At 31.1% G+C, this 20,450-nt stretch overlaps 3 protein-coding genes across 4 annotated transcripts; 2 read left to right on the top strand and 1 right to left on the bottom strand.

Annotated features, from left to right (window-relative positions):
• Positions 1 to 4,352: 4,352 nt before the first annotated feature.
• LOC137826295 (protein MIZU-KUSSEI 1-like) lies at positions 4,353 to 5,550 on the top strand. The gene has a single exon (XM_068632210.1). It carries the CDS (start codon positions 4,453 to 4,455, stop codon positions 5,224 to 5,226), a length of 774 nt encoding a protein of 257 aa, XP_068488311.1. The 5' UTR covers positions 4,353 to 4,452; the 3' UTR covers positions 5,227 to 5,550.
• A 5,001-nt stretch (positions 5,551 to 10,551) lies between these two features.
• On the top strand, positions 10,552 to 17,732 carry LOC137824772 (uncharacterized). 2 transcript variants are annotated; one of them, XM_068630453.1, is made up of 13 exons: positions 10,552 to 10,674; positions 11,560 to 11,753; positions 11,861 to 12,126; positions 12,882 to 12,955; positions 13,056 to 13,150; positions 14,613 to 14,710; positions 15,457 to 15,540; positions 15,824 to 15,904; positions 16,036 to 16,119; positions 16,246 to 16,341; positions 16,479 to 16,558; positions 17,006 to 17,094; positions 17,244 to 17,732. In XM_068630453.1, the coding sequence occupies exons 2-13, from the start codon at positions 11,618 to 11,620 to the stop codon at positions 17,630 to 17,632; spliced, it is 1,572 nt and encodes a 523-aa protein (XP_068486554.1). In that variant the 5' UTR covers positions 10,552 to 10,674; positions 11,560 to 11,617; the 3' UTR covers positions 17,633 to 17,732. The 2 variants fall into 2 exon arrangements, with proteins under 2 accessions (XP_068486554.1, XP_068486561.1); XM_068630460.1 differs by having other exon boundaries at positions 10,553 to 10,674; positions 11,568 to 11,753.
• Positions 17,733 to 18,809: 1,077 nt separating this feature from the next.
• On the bottom strand, positions 18,810 to 20,046 carry LOC137824787 (cytosolic sulfotransferase 15-like). The gene has a single exon (XM_068630468.1). It carries the CDS (start codon positions 20,009 to 20,011, stop codon positions 19,031 to 19,033), a length of 981 nt encoding a protein of 326 aa, XP_068486569.1. The 5' UTR covers positions 20,012 to 20,046; the 3' UTR covers positions 18,810 to 19,030.
• Between the last annotated feature and the right edge of the window lie 404 nt (positions 20,047 to 20,450).

Genomic DNA, 20,450 nt, shown 5'->3' with positions numbered 1-20,450 from the left:
AACTGAAGACTTGGTTTTGGGTAAAGTCCAAAGTTCGTGGGATATGTTTCTTCTTTTCTAATTGGTGTTTTGAACCACTAGTTTGTATAAAGTCTCTCAAAAAAATTTAAGAAGTCAAGCTGATGAGTAGAGGGACTATAATGATGTTAGTTATAACACTTTATCGGTTAAGTTTTGTATAAGAGATTAGATTTAAGATTTTTGCTTGTATAATAAGGTTGGAGGGAGACAAACTCGGGTAGGTCTTTTGTATAAGGGTTAAGATATCCTTGAAATACCTCTAATTTATTCATTTGTTTTTTTTACTGAAAAAAAAAACAAAAACTCAATATATCTAACGTTTAGCTAGATTAATGTGTGTCATTATGAAAATTTATTTAGGACATATTTGATATAAGATAAGATTGTTTTGGTATGTTTTTCTATTGAAAATATAGAGTTTCTTTTTAATAATAAAGATTTTAAAAAAATATATAAAATCACTTCTAGTTTTGTAACCACGTTTTTTATATCCTCACAAGTAAATTGGTAAGTACTCTTCCTTGGATTAAGATGACAAAATAATTCATACTAAAAGTACTTGCATTAAAATTTGCAATAACAAGAAAATATTTACATAAGTATTTACAAATTATTTAAATACGTTTTTTTCATCTAATTGTTATGGATATCATATTACCTGAACTCCAATACTGTAAGGAATTTAGGCTTTAGAGTAATTTATTTGAACTTATATTTTAGAGAAAGTGTTTTTTAGTTAACTTGCATAACTTTATTTTTCTAAAAACATGATAATTTTATTCACTTATATTATGGAAAAACTTACATGATAAATTTATATATAACCAAACCTTTATTATCCAAAATTTAATTATCTAGATTGTGTGCCTTTATTTAACTACACATTATTAATATTATTACAATATTTTCAATTGATTTGAATATTTTTTTATATATAAATTAGAAATTCACCCCTTCACTTGAGCTTGAATTTCAACATCAGATCAATTATTTTTTATTTTTTATTTAAAAAAAAAAGAAAGATAGTATAATATACTTAAAAGTTCAGGTGCAGGCACGTGTATTGGACTGTATCTAAACTTGCCCATAAACTTTAGGAAAATCTAAACTCAAATTTGATTATTAGAGCACTTATGTCAACTTGAGAATATTTAATTTTGTTTTGTCAGGTATATTATTAATTATTAAAAAATAAAAAAGTATTAAAAGAATTCAAAATTGAAGACTTTTTTTTTTAATTTTTAGTCCATTTTTATATGCTACACTCAATCTAATTATTTTTATTATTATTTTAGAATTTTATTATCTCAAATTTCAATATATCTAACAAAATTCCCTAAAACACGTGCTTTTTATGAATTCTTGATTCCTCAGAGTAACATATCTCTTTATTGCTCCACAAATCTTTACAATTTCGAGAGGAACGAGAGGTTAATTTTCTTAATTAAATATTCAATTTTTAGGAAAAAAATATTCGTAAGGTGAATACTTATTTTTCAAAACACTACTTTATTATTTTAACTTTAGTTTTAATTTGTAATTTTAAAATAAAAGAATCAACTCTTGTATTATCGTTTAATCATCGTCATCATATTATAAATTAAATTTCTCTAATATTAATAAAACTGATATTTAAATAAAAATAAACTCTCGCTCAATTTAAATTAAATATTTTTAAATTTAAAATGAAAAAAAAAATCAACTCATACCTTCTCATTTAATCATGATCACATTATAAATTTAATTTCTCTAATATAAATAAAAACTAATATTTACATGAATTTTAAACTAAATGAATAAAATTGTTTATATTTTTTTATTACAATTTTCTATTTAGATTAATTTTATTAGGCAAATAATTATTTTTCTTTTTTATTTGTTGGGATGGACAAGCCTCTATTCACCAGTAGGTGTGACGTATTGAGTTTGTTTTTAAGTGATATATTAAGTCAATTAGATTTCTTTTTATGGATCATAGATTATGTATATTTTGGGTTGAATGATTTTAGAACATATTGGTATCAATAAGAATATGGATTTAACCTATTAATTAAAGTATGTATTAATAGTAATTAAACTATATAGGTAGTATTAACGTTAATTGCAATATGAGTTTTAATCTAGGTTCAACAGTAAAAAAAAGTTGATTAGTGTAATAATTAAGGTAAATATATTTTACTATTACTCTGAATACCGAATATTTACTTGAACGTTGAAGAATCTTGTATAGATACATTTCCGATCGAGAGTCAAAACCTGAACATTAGGAGAGGAAGAGGAAGAAAAACACGATCAAAGGAAAAACTCAATTGTTTAGCCGATACGTGAGTCATTAAGATAAGAACATATAGCTAGTCCAAACATGGAGTGAAAGTCAAACTAATAATGATTTATAGTTAAAAGACATAACTAAATTTTAAATGAATAAAGGAAAACTTTACTTGTACAATAGTTCATAACAAATTATATAAGATAAGAAATTTGGAGAGATTTGGTTGTGGTGGAGAGATTTGGAGGAGATTTGGAAGTCAGAGGAGTGGAGAGGAACGTTTGAAGACTGTTTTAATTGGGAGGTTGGAAAAGGGAGAGATATTATGTTTTGGAAAGACGACTAGGTAGGCTCTGGAGTCTTGTAAAATAGATTCCCGATGTTGTTTTCTCTATTTGACAATAAGGAGGCAAAGTTAAGCGACTACGGAGTTTGGATCAATGACATTTGGCAATGGAGTTTAACTTGGAAAAGGGTTTTTTTTGTTTTGTTTTGGGAGGAGTCTCAGGTATGCCAGCTGTTTAAGGTGGTATCTAGTAAGAGTCTCGCCTTGGAGACTGAGAACAAATGGGCTTGGAAGGGTTGCGAGACTACAAAGTTTTCTGTCAAGTCTGCTTACGGTTTATTAAGGGGAGAGGAAGCAAAGGAATATTTGAGAATGTACAACTTTTTCTGGATGATTAAGGTTCTTCCTTCAGCTCTTGTTACTGCTTAGAGGGTGATTGAAAACAAGATTGCTACTAAGGTCAACTTGGAGAGACCAGGGGTTCAGGTTGAGAGCAATCTTTGTTGCTTGTGCAGACTGTTTTTCGGATGCAGAGTCGCTTAACTAGCTTGGAATCTCTGTTACACTTGGTTAGAAATGATCTCGGTAAATCTTCTCTCTCCTGGATCACATTTCGAGTAATTTAAATTTTTTGATGCAACCACTTTAGCTAATCTTATTTTGGGTAATGTTTGCAATGCGTTGGTAAACGAGATTTGGAGACATAGGGATAAATGTTTATTCAACGGACGAATGGTAGACTATTCTGAAGTCTTTTCCTTGGCACAAGTTAAGGTTTGGTCTTGGATCTCATCAAAGGTACCATCAGCGAATTTCTCGTTCTCTGATTAGTGCCTTGAACCCCTGATATGTATATACTCAATTAATAGTTACTGATAGGGCGATAGGGCGACAAGGTTGGTTTTTGAAATATAAGTCGTTTTTAACTAGTTTTTACAGGGTAGAAAATTGAGTTTTCTTGAATTATATGTCTCTCTTGTTCTGAATAAGGGTTGAACTACTCCTAAATTGGGCCACATTTATTCTATCTTTTCTTGTTGATAAAAAAATATAAGATAAAGAAATGAAGAAAACTATAAAATATAACAAGTGATATAAATAAAATTAAAAAAATGTTTCTACCACTCTGAATAAAACTCAAATTACTATGCAAATCATTTTGGTGTGATAATAATTCATTTCAATATCCTACATAAATGTGACAAAACTTAAATAATATGCACAATATATTTATAATTGTTCAAGTACATCATTAACCCTGCAACTAGCAATTCCAATTGGATAAAAAACCAGAAAATCAATAACCATTATTGAGAAACTAACAAATAAAACTCCTTAAAAATCCAGAAGAGAATTAACCAAACACGACATTAATTTTACCTATATTTAATCCCATTGTTCTATAATCGCTCTTAATTTTCTTCAAACTACAAGCAAATCTAAACTACTTTTTTTATAAAAAAAAAATAAAATTAAAGTTGTTTTAGGCTTATGTGACTTAGTGGATAGCTTAACAAAATTCCTACCCTAATAGATGATATATTCAGTTACAATCGAAACCCCAAAGTAATTAATTAAACATAAAACAACAATCAAAACCCAAACTAATTAATTAAACACAAATCAACAATCAAAACCCAAACTAATTAATTAAACATAAAACAACAGCAGTGTTTTCAACCTTTATAGAAATGAACAACCACCAAACCCCAACGTGCACCCCACAATGAAGTTTTCTTCATATAAATCAACACACTCTGTACATAACCCTCCAAAACCCAACAAACCCACCAACCTTTCAACCTTAATTTTCCCAAACCAAACCACAAAAGGTTCCTCTTCACCTCATTTCATCCTCTTCTCACAAACATCATCAATGGCATCACTCTTATCATCATCATTGTCGATTCCAACACCACCACCACCACCTCTACCTCCACTTCCACCTCCCCCTCCATTATTATCCAATGAAGCAACCAAAACACTTCGCATGCCCATCTCACTTCAACCGGCAAATACCAAGAGCAAACGCGATTCCAAGACCAACAAGCTCTACCGAAGGTTCCGATCGGTTTTCCGATCGTTTCCCATCATCGTGCCCTCATGCAAGATGCCGACCATGGGAAACCGTGGCAACGAGCTCTACATCCACGGCGGCACAAGGATCACCGGAACCCTATTCGGCCACCGGAAAGCTAGGGTAAACCTTGCATTCCAAGCAAGCCCTAATTGTGAACCATTCCTGCTCCTGGAGCTGGCTATCCCCACAGGGAAACTTCTCCAAGAAATGGGAATGGGACTAAACAGGATAGCGTTAGAGTGTGAGAAACACTCTCACAACAACGAGAAGATCAAGATCATCGATGAACCCATTTGGACGTTGTTTTGCAATGGGAAGAAAATGGGTTATGGGGTGAAGAGAGAGGCTACGGATGATGACTTGAACGTGATGCAGTTGCTGCATGCAGTGTCTGTGGCTGTTGGTGTTCTTCCCAATGAGATGGCAGATCCTCATGATGGTGAACTCTCATACATGAGGGCACATTTTGAACGAGTGGTTGGGTCTAAAGACTCTGAGACTTACTACATGATGATGCCTGAAGGAAATGTTAACGGGCCTGAACTCAGTGTGTTCTTCGTTAGGGTTTAATATTTTTTATTTGTTATCAGCAAAACAATGATATAAAACATAAATTCCAAGATGATTGGTACACTCATCAACATGTAGCATGTGAGAAAAGGGATTCACAAGACTGAGGTTGAGTCTTCTAGATTATGTAAAGGTTTTAAATTGTAGGTACAATTATAAATGCCACATTATGTTGATATGACCATTAATCTTTTATGATGGTTGTGATTGCTTCCCCAAAAGATTGCAAATCACATCTTGTAATGAGATTCATAGTTTAAAATGGGATGCATTTTCCATGTATTTATGATATATGTATTCTTAGAATTGTTGTATTTTCAAAAGGATTTTTTTATCAGCATTTTTTTTCATAAGGGTTATTATTATTAATTAGGAGGTAGAAATAGAGGGATTGAATTAATTTAGACTTAGATGAGTTATATAGAGTTTTTATTTTTTTAAAAGGGTTGGAGTATCTCATTTAATATATTTTTTTTTGTTGTTGATTAAAGAAAAAGATAAAAAAAAATTAATTTTTTTGTCCAACTGGGTAGGCTTAAAGAGGAGTGAAATAGAGAAACTAGGGTTGTGTTATGAGAAAGAGAAGGTGGTGGTGTTAAGGATGATGTAAATTTCTTTGTTCCTTTCGGAGGAATCTTATTTTTAATTTTTAGTGATTAAGAACATAGATTCTTTTTCTTTGGAATGGTGACAGGTTGAGAAGGATTTAATGAACTTCTATATAAGTTCGAACAATTTCTTGAATCGTTCCTATCAATTTACATAGGGATACATGTGTGTCTGTTATATAACGTGATGGGATATATTGAGTTTCTTAAATTATTTTTTAATAGTTTTACTTTTCATTAATTATTCGTTTAAGTGAATTGAGTGAGAATGTGTGGCCAAAGACGTGAAGAAGACCAATATGATCGTGGCTACAATAAATTTCTATATATTATTTGAGTATGAAATCTTGAACCATATAGAGTTTTTTTCTCTAGATGATCTATATCGCAATCTGAATTTGATATGTAGTATTTCATTTTGTTAATCTTTAAAACTTTTAAAATCAACAAATTATTATTGACTATTTTAAAATGTTCATATCATTATGTATTAGTTACTTTCTGTTTAGCTTGTAGAAACTTTATTTTTAAAGCTACGAAAATGTTTTTTTTTTATCGAAAAAAAAAATAATTAATAAAAGTATTTAAGGAATATTTTAATTTTTATTAAAAAATAATAATAATTATAGTTGTATGTAGTGAATCCTTTGTATATCATCCTTAAGTGAATATAATTAATCCAAAAAGGTAGAAGCTCAAAAAAATCTAATAGCAACACAACAAAACAGAGCATAACCACTAAATCCATACTAGGCTGAAAACAGAAGGTCATTTTAATTCAATGTCATTGTTCTTGAACAGAGAGGCAAATACGCAGCTGGAAAACATATGTATAGGCCACTACCACATTTCGGAAAATCTAGGCAATAAAGACTGAGAGTTATAACCTATATGGGCAGGATTTCATGCATCATATTTTAAAAACCAGAGATTTTTTATAGAGATAATAGCAAATAAACACCAATCAAAATATGAAAAAGCAATTTAGAATATTTTTTGTAATCAAAGTTCAAGTTTTTATCTGAATGAGTACAAAGACTGGTATACTCTTTGCTATTTGGTTTTTTGAAAATTATCTCATTTTTACAAGACCAAATTTTTTCACATAGTAATAATTCATATGATTTTGCATATTTGATTATGTTTCCTTGTTAATCCTACGTATTCGTAATTTAGATAATGTATGTAAGCCATTTCGTGATGTATAAAGGTAAACTCAAGTCATCTATCACACATATTCCAAATTTGTTTTGTTACTCGACAATTAAAGAATAAATGACTTATAGATTCATCTGAATTGGAACATATTATGTAGGAAAGATTTGTGATTGGGATGTGTCTCTTACAAAGATTATAAAGAGTTGCTACTTTATTTTGGAACAAACTCCATACGAACAACATAATTGATGATAAAGCTTTGAAACTTCATAAACTTAGGAACATGTCCACATCCTCCCCGTTGAAATTTTTAACACTATATATGCACACTTAACAGTGAAACAAAAACTGTCATCCTCCTTCCAGGACGAATCATTTAACGATTGATTTTGTATTTGAATTGTCCTAAGTTGGTGGTTGAATATGCAATCAAAGTTTTCTCTCCTTCAAACCATTATCTTCTCCACCTAAAAATCCAAGACCAATAATTTCCATCCCAACACCCAAGTTCCCATATTATGAGTCCTTTTTGTTTAGAAATATTATACATTCTTGGATATTTATCTCTTAATGGAGTGTCACCTATCCACATGTCATCTCAATATAAAATCCTATTACCATCCCTTACTCCCCTTACTTCATCAACAAATATATATGGTTATGCTATTTTAACACCCTTATGCTAAAAAGTGGAAATTATTGTTGGTTTTGTCAATTGAGTTTTCAGGGCAACTTTTATTTATACAAAGAAAAAAAATTAACTATTTAAACTATAAAAACTTGTTGGCTCAACTTATAGTTATTTTTTCTAAACACATTTTAAGTTATTATTTTTTTGCATTAATTTGACATAACAAATTTAAAGTTGTTTAAATTTCAAATATATATATATAAAGTAATTATGAAATAAAAATAGTTGTATATAATATTTAGAGCTTTTGATAAAACTTATATAAGAATGGGTTATCAAAGTTTAAGCACGACTAACACTTGGTTTTATGCAGATGTAGGAATAGTTAGTTGTATGTATACTGTCAGAGGCAAGGAAGGAATGGAAGAAGAAGTTGAGGCAGAATAGAACTGTTCTTGCCAGTTGACTTTCTTGACGGTTAACTCTGGTGACAAACTCTAGTTTTGTCGGTCTCTTCTGGAATGTTCTATTTCTTGTTGCACTGGAACGTGACTCTTCTGAAACAGAGGGGACCCTACTTGTTGATTGCACTTTGCCGATCAAGTCAGTAAGAGCTTACTAGAATTTAAGAAGTATTCAGTTTCAGTCTCAGAAACAATGTACCTTTACCTGGCAAGCCCCTTTTATAGCTTATCTTTTGTAACATGAGAATCTAATCTCAACTGCAAGCATACTCAACAAGAAAACATTTTGCTTATGGACACCTTCTCTCAAGGGGCTACAACAGAAAATAATCTTATCTCTAAGGAGTGCATAAAATAATAACAGAACAACCACCTGCCAACAGGGCACCAACTCACACGCCAACATCAGGGGAACATTCTGTTTACGCAGGCACCCTACTCATGGTGAAACGTTATCTTTTGTCATGCACACAACTTAAACACCATGTGCCCTAGAACACTCGTACTTAAGTATAAAAGAAACATTTACTTGACCTAGGTACCACATGTACTATACGTACCCGTACATTCAAAAATACCCTTTACTAGCGGTTGTATAAAAGGTCAAATTATCCCATAATGGGTTTACCAACCAAAATGAGCCTAATCACATGGCCCACTATACTGGCCCAACAACCGAGCTGACCTGCCTATGTCTTGCAGTGAGATCCGACCACCGAGCACTGAGCCTTGAGCGCTTTGTCCAACACAAGAATGTATAATAGGAGGAATAGGAAGAAGATGTTGTGAAAGCTCTAACAACAATGTGTAATATTCAAAATAACAAATGGTTGTTTTTTGGCAGGAGTCCATTGTAAAGAGTAGGAATAAATGCTTGGATGCTTGGGAGAGATTTTTCCTTTTGTTGCAGGTGTAGGGAAAGGGAAAAGACTAATAATGGATAAAATGTTAATGCAGTGTCAACGGACTCAGTGTGGGGAGTCCCGGTTGGTGTGAAAAATATGTTTTATGTGTTGCAGGTGCAAATGCTTGATTGTGGAGAGATAAAGGGAGATTTATCTCTCCCTTTAAAAATGAAAGAAAAAAGGCTAGGAAGGGAGGTGTTATATTTTACAACAGGGGTTATCCTATGAAGGGGAGGGAGGTTATGCTATGATAGAACTACTTTCATATTTTCTTCCTTTTCAGTCAAATCTAAGGATTAAAATTATGAATAAATATTCAAACTTTAAGAAAACAAAATATTGTAAATAAATATCATCTGAATAAGAGTTTAAACTTATTACATACTACATTCAATCTTAAAGGGAAGTCATATCCATTGGTATCAGTCATTACAAGTACTGAAAGTAAGAAAAAAAAATCTAAAATGTTTCTCCTTAAAAACGGTTTTAGGGTTTCATATCTTTGATTTTCATAATCTTTTCTTAATTGTTTCTATTAATCTTTTCTTTAATTTTTGAATTGTATTTGTAACATTTATAAAGTCTTAGAAGAGTAGTACTCTTGATTCTCATCTCTCAACCAAAGTTTAAATTATCATTTCTTTTGTCCTAATATTTATTTAAAAGATGAACAATAAAAAATAAGAGTTTACAGATAAAAAAAATAAACATTTTACACAAACTAAAAATATGAGAAATACGAAGAACATAATATTTTGAAAACTTTCCTGTTCATTTTGTTTAAACTCATTTAAAATCACAAAATTAGATGATTTAGTATAACTTATATAATAATTCTATCTAATTTTTAGTTATATATTAATATTTTGCTTACCCAATGAGAAATATTATTAAGCTTTAATAATTATAGCAATGTTTTTTTTAGTTATCTTCCATATTAGTATTATAAAGTTTTATTTTACTTGGTTTGTCATATTATTTTTAAAATTTTATCATTATTTTTATTTTAATGAAAACGTTTTTTTATAAAACAAACATTTTAATAAATTTTAGTTTTTTTAAACCTTGAAAAAATATTTTTATTTTTATAAATTAGTATATTAAATTTAATGTGACATAAATCTGCTTTAATAAAATGTCTTAAAAGACTCTGATTTTTAAATTACGATTCTTGTTATGACCCTTAGAGGGGCCATTAACGACATACTTTATTTTTAATTAAAGTTTCAAAATAATATTTGATTTTGGATGATTTTATTTACACAAATTATATTAAATTATATAACATTTTTAATTTATTTTAAAAGTGTTGATTACATTGTTTTATATTTGACTTATATTAACATACATGAAGTAATTTAAAATGTTATGTATGAAGCAATTTGAAACAGTAAATTAACTATCATATAAGAAATAGTATTATATATGGTTGATATAACATGATCTAAAATTAAAAGTATAAACATAATTTCATAATTGAGCACTGTATTATATATGAAATATGAAATAATAATGTTGATAGTTTTTTATATTAATATACATTAATACTTAATAATAATAATAACAAGGAAAAAAAAACAACAACGGGGTTTACGAGGGGTTTTTCATCGTTGTTCCTTCTTCTCTTCCGCCACACCCAGGTGCCCCAGCTACCTTTCCTTCCACCCACCCACAAAGCCAAGGTAATTGTTTTTCTCTTCTGGGATTTACTATAATTGCTTACTCAACTCATCATTCGCTTAGTTTCAACTGGGTTCTTAGAGAAACAAAAAAAATCGATGCTTTGAACAAGTGAAATACCAGCAAAACTAAATCTCTTCCTTAAGTCTTGAATGCAGAGTATACGATTGGTTCGGCACTCACCCTTTTCCTGTTACACGCGCACTACCATTTCTGCCTGGTTTTGTGAAATTAATTTAAAAATAAAGGAGTTGTTTAAGTTTTGATCATAAGCTGTTTGATAAAATTTGTGACTAAATATTTTGTGGCTATTTTGCTTAAGTATGGTGCTGAAAATGTTCAGGTTTAGGCCCTGATTCCCTTTCTCTTCTCTGCACCTCGTGTATTAAATCTGGATAGTTACTTGCTGGATGTAGGGGCTACACAATTTAACTAGAGGATTAAATTAAACCCGTATAGTTACTTGGGGGATGTTGTCCGCGCCCTTCTCTTGTGGCTGTTGATATATTTAGTTTCTATTGCCAAGTAAAGTTTCGTTAAGTTGGATTATATGTTGAACCAAGTTCGATTTTAGGAACTTCACTTTTATATAGAGTGGAACAAAATTGAGTTGAAAAATTTGAAACATCTGAAGAGAATGAAGAAAATGAGCTTCTTAGGAGAGAGAACAGATTTGGCTTATGAATATTTGTTTCTAGCATTCCATTCTTCCTTAGAAAGATGGAAGTCAGAAAATGAAAAGAATTGGCATGAACAAACACTATGATTTTAATTCTGTATTGTTTGTTTGGAAATTGGATTTCATTTTTGTGATTCCTGGATGAGATTTTTTGCTTTAGTTTTTGTTCTGTTTATAAAAATCTGTTTCTAATTTACTAAGTTCACAGTAATACAGGAGTGTGATTGCTTGGACCACAAAGAGGTTTTGCTAAATCCTGGGTCAGCATGGCTACCCAGACAATTGCTGAAACTGCACAGAAAATTGTCACCCCTGAAGCCCTCCGATATGCAGCCAAACAATCTGAGCGCTGCCTTGTTATTCCTGTCCGTCTCCGTCGGGCCATTAAAAAATACCTTAAAGGTCCTTTATTTTCTTGGTGCTTACTTTCTCTTCATGTATGCAATATATATCTTTATATTTCCACATTTGTGTGATTGCAAGTGTTCATGTTGGTCTTGGGATTATAGAGCAGGAGGAGCCATTTATGAGGAGTAAAGTCTTGAGACTGTCTCAATCATTTAATCAAATCAAGGATGTCAATCTACAGTTGGCAAGCACCACAGCAAAGAAGATAGTTGAAGACCCTGTAAAGTCTTTCGAACAATCAAAACGTTGGAAGATTACAAGCTCTTATGGGGACATTGGTCTCATGTATAGAGATGATGAGACAATTGCTTATGTGGCTTCTCGAATGCCTGCTGTTTACTCTGCTTGTTACAGAGTGCTTAAAGAGGTAGAATATCAAGGAAAAAGTATAAAGGAAAAGCAAGGAATAATATATCATTAAGTAATTGGTGTTAAAAAAGTTATGACACAACCAGGTGAAGTGGGATTTTGAGTTATTTTTTATGTTAATCTTTTCCTTTGTAAAATAAATGGACGAAGGCTGTTGGGATTAAACGAAAGGAAAAAATGTGGGTTAACAATGGTTTGGGTACATCCATGAACATGATAATATAAGGAGGAAACATTAGGATACTAATGAAAGTGTTTCTTAAACGGAAGGGGTTGATTAATTAAGTTGACACTGGTGAAAGGATTAGAGATAAATGCACTCTCTTATGAGATTGAGTCAGATGGGAGCAGTTTGCATCTCGAAGCAAGAACTATGAGAAAAAAAGTTTAGGTCTTAAACTTAATCAATCCAGATGAATTCAACATGATGAAGTGAATAAATGATTGGAATGCAATGAATGATTAGACTGCTTAATATGTGGGATTAGCATGTCTTCTTATTCATCTTGCCCTCTTTTTCTCCGTTTATTTTCCAAATTGTATCATGTTGATTGAGGATCTGCTATGTTATTTAATATCCTTAAAGTATGAACCATGTGGGACAAGACAACTGTTATTGTTATGAATCATACATTTCCTTGACTTATATTTTCAATTTTAACTTTTAATTTTAACAAATGCTGCATAAAAAGGCCTTTCAGTCTTGAATAAAATGTTGGCTTGAAGTTAATCTCAACAAAATTCTCTTTTTAGGTTCGCAGAAGGCTTCCTGGTTTCTCCCCATCCAGGGTATTAGATTTTGGTGCAGGGACTGGTTCAGCTTTCTGGTAAAATATTCTTGAACTTTGGTGAATGGTTAAGTTTGATATTATACATTTTTGTGATGTTATTGAACCTTTTTGTTGCCTTACAAATCTTATGATGTAGGGCTATACAAGAAGTTTGGCCAAAATCTTTGGAGAAAGTTAATTTAATAGAACCATCACAATCAATGCAGCGTGCAGGTCGGAGCCTTATACAAGGTAAATGGTTCTTTCAAAAAGATAGACTTATTATTGCTTTCAAATTGAGGATAAAACATTAAGTTTTAGGAGGCTGGAAGGGCAACAGCTCTACTTGAGATGTACATTTGAAGCAATGAAAGTGGATTCATTAAGATGTACATTTACAATTTTGTTGAAATTGTGGAACATAGTTGCATTGCATTTTTAGTTTATTGTTTTTGGATTATCAAATTCCTCGTCATTGGATATAAATCTTAAACAATCTAGAATATTATTAGTGAATTCTTTGTGGATTAAGTGATTAATATTTTTATCCTTTCCAGGTCATAATGCATCCTTGGATGAGTAATTAGGTCATGTTATACTGGAAATATAATTGTCAGGTTGGGGTACATCACATGCTAGAAATGTTAAATGCACAATAGTAGACACATGGTCTTTGGTTATTTACAACTTTGAGTGTTTGTACTTTTGGCAAACTACTTTGTTCAACGTGTAAAAGTTTGAATATGTTATTAGACTTGATTAGAAGTTCAGTAGTCTTTATATACAATGAACTTAAGATCAACAATGTCAAGATTGCATGAACGAATCCTATTATTCCAAACTTACAGAAAAGGGAAGAGAAAATTATGTATTTCAAGACAGTAATAGAGTTATTTAATTGTATATATAAAGGCCATGTTTCAGAGGATGCTGCTGTGATATTTGTATTGTGTGATCTCTCAGGCATATGGAAGAAAATAAACAGTTGTTTCGTTATATATTATGACTTATTATATATGATTTTGATTGATAGAAAAGTCAAGGGGTTTTCACATATAACTGAGTCATGAGATGACTGAGAGGAGTTATTTAGGTCGAGGCTTGGGAAGTAATTTTTCAAGAATTAGGCATCTTTAACCAGTAACCTCTTAACAAGTGATAGAAATGCTGCCAGTTTGGCCTTTGCTGAAAAGTTATTCCTTAAAACCTTTATATGCCATTCTCAAGAATTAATGATGATTTTAATTTCAATCAGTTGTTAGTGGAAGTAATGCTAATCTTACTGAAAACATGCTGGATTTTCTCCTTTTAAGGTGAATATACTTGAAAAGGGAAATTTGAAAACAAAATAGAAAAACTGTAAGGGGAGTTTTGTTATTTGTAGGAGAAAAATATTAATTAAATTAGAAGATTTTAAAACTTGTGAAAGAAATAGTCTAATTTGTCTTCCTATGTTTGGTTCATTATTATGAATGAAATTTATACTTCATTCTAGTAATGGGTGCCTAAGTCATTCCAGTCAATGCTGAATCCGTGCTTACCATTGACTGTGTTCCAGGATTCCCCCCTTATCGAATGCTATGCATGTGTTGAATTATATGGTGAATTTTCTTGTTTAGGATTGATATTAAAAATCTTTCCCTTTCTGAACTTCCCGAGAAAAGTTAAAAAATAGTTGGTGACTTTGAATTTTTTTCTTCTGTTGGTTTTATAGGTCTCAAGAATTTGCCACTTATTCATAGCTATGATAGCATTCAAGCACTTTCTAAAAGTATTGGTAAATCGGACAGAGGGCATGACCTTGTAATTGCTGTAAGTTTATTCTTTTGGATTTTTACATTTATTAGAACCTTGTTATGCGCTTTTTAATTTAGATTGTGCCATTAAGAGATGAAAATGAGCCAACTTTATTAATGGACCTGGAAAACCATGAAATTGTTTCAAGGATAAATTGTAATGGACTTCAATAATAAAATTAAATCATGTGGGATTTGTTTAGGTGATCTGCTTTGTCTGAGGGCTAGCGTGCTAAAGTAAAATTATTCTTGTAGAAAAGAATTTGCACGTGTTATATACAATAAATTTATAGTAACATCCTTGTCAACCAAATCAATAATTTCCTTAAGAACTAAAACTAAAGAACATTGTATAATTGTTAACTTACCTACATTGAATATTATTAGTTTATGGATATTGTGTTTCATGCGAGGAATTCTGATTGACGTGCAGCTGTGTTAGATGAATTTGGAGATCTGATAGTTTACTTAACTAATTCATTGAACATAAAGGATAATCAGCTAGTCCTGTATGCTTGATATCTTCAGATTGTGGATATGTTTTCTTTCCATTCAACTTTAAAGTTTTGATTGAAAAAAAATAAAATAGTTCATCTGAATTTCCACTGTCTGATCAGTTATTATTTTATCGTACAACCCAATTTGCCTTTCTTCTAATGTTGGAAGGATCATGTCTTTATTGATTTCTCTCTTCAAATACGTGTAATATAAAGTGGTTGTGTATGTATAAATTGATGCTAATTATCTGTTTATTGGCTGAAGTCTTATGTGCTTGGAGAGATTCCATCAATAAAGGATCGAATTACCATAGTTCGCCAACTTTGGGATCTAACAAGTGATGTTCTGGTATGGTTTCTTGCTCATACTTTCATTGTTATGTGAAAGAGAGATTGTCTATAAATAATGTTACTTATTAACTTGGTGTTGTTTTAACATTTAATTTAAGTAAAACATAATAATTAGTAGTGGAAAAGGAGTGGTAGGAGAAAAGAAAAATGTCCGTTAATTATTTCAAAGAATTCTTTAAAAAGGAATGAATGAGAGTCCCTTCCAATTCATATGTTTGTGTTTAATTCTTTTGAATCTTATATCTAATGTTATCTCCATTTGTGAAATTTAATTCTTGTAGGTCTTGGTGGAACCAGGAACACCTCATGGATCTAATATTATTGCACAGATGAGATCTCACATATTATGGATGGAAGAAAGGGTAAATTTACTACTTTTGTGAAAAAAGTGAACAATGATATATGATCTTTCTATTCTGTCTTTAGGCATCATAGTTGCAGTTTTCCTTCAGTATTTTATTCTTAGTAAGCATGAAATTTTCCGTTTTTGTAGAAATATCGTAAAGGATCTAATAAGAATAATGAAGTTTGTAAAGATTTGATCACTCAGAAGGCTGGTGCCTTTGTGGTTGCCCCTGTAAGTATATTATATTTTTACTCAACATCTTTTCCAATTATTTTAGTTTTACAACTCATTTTTCTTCAATTTCTGCCTGCCCCATTCTTAACCTTTACTCTTTTTTGGTAAATCTTCTGCATGTAGTGTCCTCATGATGGGATTTGTCCCCTGGTAAAATCTGGAAAATATTGTCATTTTGCTCAACGGTTAGAGAGGACATCATCGCAGCGTGTCTACAAGGTTTCTCCGTAATCCATATTTTACTTTATGTGCAGGAAGGACTTGTGTTTTTCTTACATTCCTACTTTCTCCTTTTTCTCTGATATCAACAAGGATTAGCATAGGCAATTTATTGCTGTTAAATTTCATCATTACAGCGTTCAAAGGGTGATCCTTTACGTGGTTTTGAAGATGAGAAATTTTCCTATGTTGTTTTTAGGCGTGGACCAAGGCCAAGGCAAGTGTTTTAATTAAATCTTTCATTCTTGAACTAAATCAATGTAGATAACAAATAGAATAACAAAAATCATTTAATTAGAATGTACTACTGACAATGTAAAAGTTTTTAATACTATCACATCATGAATCATCTGATGATCACGGATTGCCATGTGTGGTAGTAAGATTGATAACTTTTGTTATAATTGCTTTAAAAAACATCTTTATGTTAACAATGTGCCAAATTTAAATATCTTTATTTCATGAAAATATAACAAGACAATGAACATGTATCTCTTAATATTCTCCAAGTAATTTTTATTTTGATTTCCTTCTGTTGATATGGATATTTCTTATGTTCACAATTTCTACTTAAAGAAGGAGCACTTTCTGATCATTGAATGGGATGAAATCCATATCTTTGAGGCATAGATACTTCATTCTTTTTATCTAACCCTTACACCAGGGAACCTTGGCCCCTTGACGGTGTGGAATTCGAATCTCTGAAGGAGCAGCGTGCAAAAAGAAATCCAGAGGATCTTGAAATTGACTATGGTACGTGTTTGCCTTTATGCTAACTACTTGTTAGAATACTTTAAAACAAAACATATGGTATGATTTGTTAGTAGTAAACAATCTTCCTTTGCATGGTATACACAGGAAAGGACTTTTGAGATTGTATAATTTATTTGTCACTTTTTCAGAGGACTGGTTGAAGTTGCAACAAGGTGATGATACTCTTGATGAAGTAGCTGATGCAGTAGATGATTTGGAAACTGGTGACACCCCTTTAGAAGCAGTGAAAGCTGTGACTTATGATTCCGATGATGTGGAAACTGACGGTGCTGATGATAGTGACGATGACAACGAAAGGAGGGAAGAGAGAGGCAGTGCTGATCTTGGAGGTGGCTGGGGCAGGATTGTCTTCATGCCTATCAGAAGGGGTAGACAGGTGACAATGAATGTGTGCAGATCCACCAAAAAGGATGCCTCAGAGGGTTCATATGATCGTATTGTCGTCACAAAGAGCAAGAACCCTACTTTGCATCATCAGGCCAAAAGATCTATCTGGGGTGATCTGTGGCCCTTTTGAAGCAAAATAATGTTTCATTTTAATTTATTGTCATTTCATGTTCCTGACTCTCATATGTACCAATAACAATTTTATATTTTAAAGACTTGTTTTTAAGTAATTTTATTTATAATTAAAAATAAGTAAAAATATCAGCAAGTATTTTTCAGGAATGCCCGACGAGTAAGTGGACGTATAGTGGGACAAAGTCTAGACAAATTCTTTTAGACTGGGCAGATAATACATATACTAGTATAAAATTATTAAATAAAATAATTTAAAGATAAAAAAATTGATTATTATATTGATTAAATTAAAAATTATTTTATAAATTAAAAATTTATTAGTATTTAAATTACACTACAAGAAATTATTTATTTTCATCGGTTAGATATGGATAGATACGAATATTTAAATTAGTTTATAAATTTATAAAATATTTTTAAAGTTAGATATGGATAGATACGAATATTTAAATTAGTTTATAAATTTATAAAATATTTTTAAAATTTTAAATTAATTTATAAATTTGTATTTAATTAGTTCCTAATAATAATATTAAGTAATTATCACACCTATAAATGCTCTAATGTGTTTTTCATCTCATACTCTAAACGCATGCTCTTCATTTTAACAAGAGCTAATAATTAGTTCACATCACGGAAAGGGAAAAGATTATTATAACAAAGTTAAATGAAACACCTTTATAATTTTGATTACGCAAAACAAAGATAAATTTTGTAAGACTGTTTCTCCTGCAACTTTCGTATACAATATAAAAATACATTTTTTTCGTATACAATATAAAAATATATTTTTTTTCATATACAATATAAAAATACATTTTTATCCTTCTTGTGTCATCTCATATAGAATACCTTCTGATTACCCATAGAATAACTTCCGAATTATGTAATCCAGAAACACATTTGAAAAAACACATTATTAAATAAGCATCATGCATTTTTATAAGTGTTACAACTCATCAAATTCATCACCTATATATATTTGTATATATTTTTTTTGAGAATATTTTGGAAGAAAGATTCATTCAAGTTTTTATATCTAATATTCATCATTAAAAAATTTCATAATAAACTTACTTTTAAAATTCGCTTGAATCCTAAATATTATCTTGTACATTCCCAAAATGAGTTAAATAAATCATTAAAATCATCCCACACAGAAACACATGCTCTTAACAAAAGTAGCCACTTGTCTCTACAACTCATGATACTGCTTTAGAAAGCAAAAGGGTAAGTGGGAATGAGATGCATGATGTGCCACATTCTATGGTCTCATTATCAATACCTACCAAATTTAAGAACACCTTTTAAATGATAGACCAGACCCACTTAGTTTTTCTTCAGATGCATGATGTGCCACACTCTATGGTCTCATCATCAATAGCTACCAAATCTAAGAACACGTTTTAAATGATAGACCAGACCCACTTAATTTTTCTTCCATTGTTTTTGATAACTTTTCTGTCATAGCTGGGGAAAAGTAGTTTACCCAATCTCCTACTTCACCCTTCCTAAACAAGTACTTTTTCTCAACGTTCCTCCCAACTGTTCCAGATTTATTCACTTCCAAATCCTTCATTTTCTCGAAACTGCATAACTTTATTATGTTTTCAATCACCCCATCACTTTCCTCTTCTTCTGTGAAAGGACACTCCAAGAATTCTGCAACTCTTCTAACGTAAAAATTGATATCTTCTTTCAGATCTTCATACTTCAAGAACAAAACCTTGTTTGGTGTAGCCATGCTCTCTTTCCAGTAACCTAACATGTGCTCCCAAGTTGGACCAAACCCGATTATTCCCTTGCAGTACTTTTCCAAAGCTTCCTCTATTGTTACTTCATGCAAAGAGTCTTGCTTTATTTTGTTGAAGAAGGTCCAAGATGAAACAAAAGTGTCAAAAGGGTTTCTGCAAATGTAAATGATCTTGCAGTTGGAGTCCTTGATGGAGCTGGAGAGTGAAGGGAATGGAACGTGAGTGCCAAAAACTCTTGGCTCACTCATATTAGAGAGGTGAGAAAGTTTTTGTTGGAGGTTATCAGCATGAAAGATGAAGTCAAGGAAAGGCACAAGCTCATGAGGATTGGAAGTGAGCAATGGATGATTCTCTGAAGATGAGAAACGTTTTCTGTTGATAATGGAAAAGGTTAGGGCTTTCAACCAGGTAGTACCTGATTTTGGAAAGCTTGCAACAAGAACATCACTGGGTTTTGCCTGAAAGTTCTTTTGAAAATCGTTTACACCTTGAATGTGAGTTGATGGACACCAGAAGTGTTGAAATAGATAGAGATAGCGTGATGCCCAACCCCTCTCTTTGGGAAGGGACAGAAGAAGGTTCTCTTCCTCATATGCTTGCAGCCCTTCCGTTGAAGCCATAATAGCTAGAGTGTGAATGATAACTTACCACTGAAAAGTTGATCACACTTTAACTCAACAAGAGATATCTTTTATAGTATCATCTACCACTACAATAAAATAAAATAAGAAAATCATGAAATATAAACTAGTTTTATAAATAAATAAAATATTTAGTTATTATAGGAATAAATTAGAAATTATTTTAAAAACTAAAAAAACTTTTGGTCTATAAATTAGTTTCTATTATTGGTTTCTAAATTAGTATTTAATCCGCTACAAAGGCTTTTGCTACCAATACTAATAATTCCTGGTTTTTTAACTTGATTTGATTTATTTGAATTTGTTAATATTTACTTTATTTTGTCAGACATTAAATTTTTTTATTAAAATTGTTGGAGATCCTACATCGACTAGAGATTATAGTCTTTCATAGTATATAAGTGGGTGCAAACCTTAA

Source organism: Phaseolus vulgaris, chromosome 11 (genome assembly GCF_000499845.2).
Source record: "Phaseolus vulgaris cultivar G19833 chromosome 11, P. vulgaris v2.0, whole genome shotgun sequence".
Lineage (NCBI taxonomy): Eukaryota > Viridiplantae > Streptophyta > Magnoliopsida > Fabales > Fabaceae > Phaseolus > Phaseolus vulgaris.
Note: the sequence above shows the minus strand (reverse complement) of the source record. Positions and strands in the feature narration are given on the sequence as shown.

Bases quoted from the DNA above. Each gene is read 5' to 3' on its own strand.
- LOC137826295 (XM_068632210.1), top strand. From the start codon at position 4,453: ATGGCATCACTCTTATCATCATCATTGTCGATTCCAACACCACCACCA.
- LOC137824772 (XM_068630453.1), top strand. From the start codon at position 11,618: ATGGCTACCCAGACAATTGCTGAAACTGCACAGAAAATTGTCACCCCT. The intron at 11,754-11,860 runs GTCCTTTATTTT...TTGGGATTATAG, and splicing joins CATTAAAAAATACCTTAAAG to AGCAGGAGGAGCCATTTATG. The intron at 16,559-17,005 runs GCAAGTGTTTTA...CCCTTACACCAG, and splicing joins AGGCGTGGACCAAGGCCAAG to GGAACCTTGGCCCCTTGACG.
- LOC137824787 (XM_068630468.1), bottom strand. From the start codon at position 20,011: ATGGCTTCAACGGAAGGGCTGCAAGCATATGAGGAAGAGAACCTTCTT.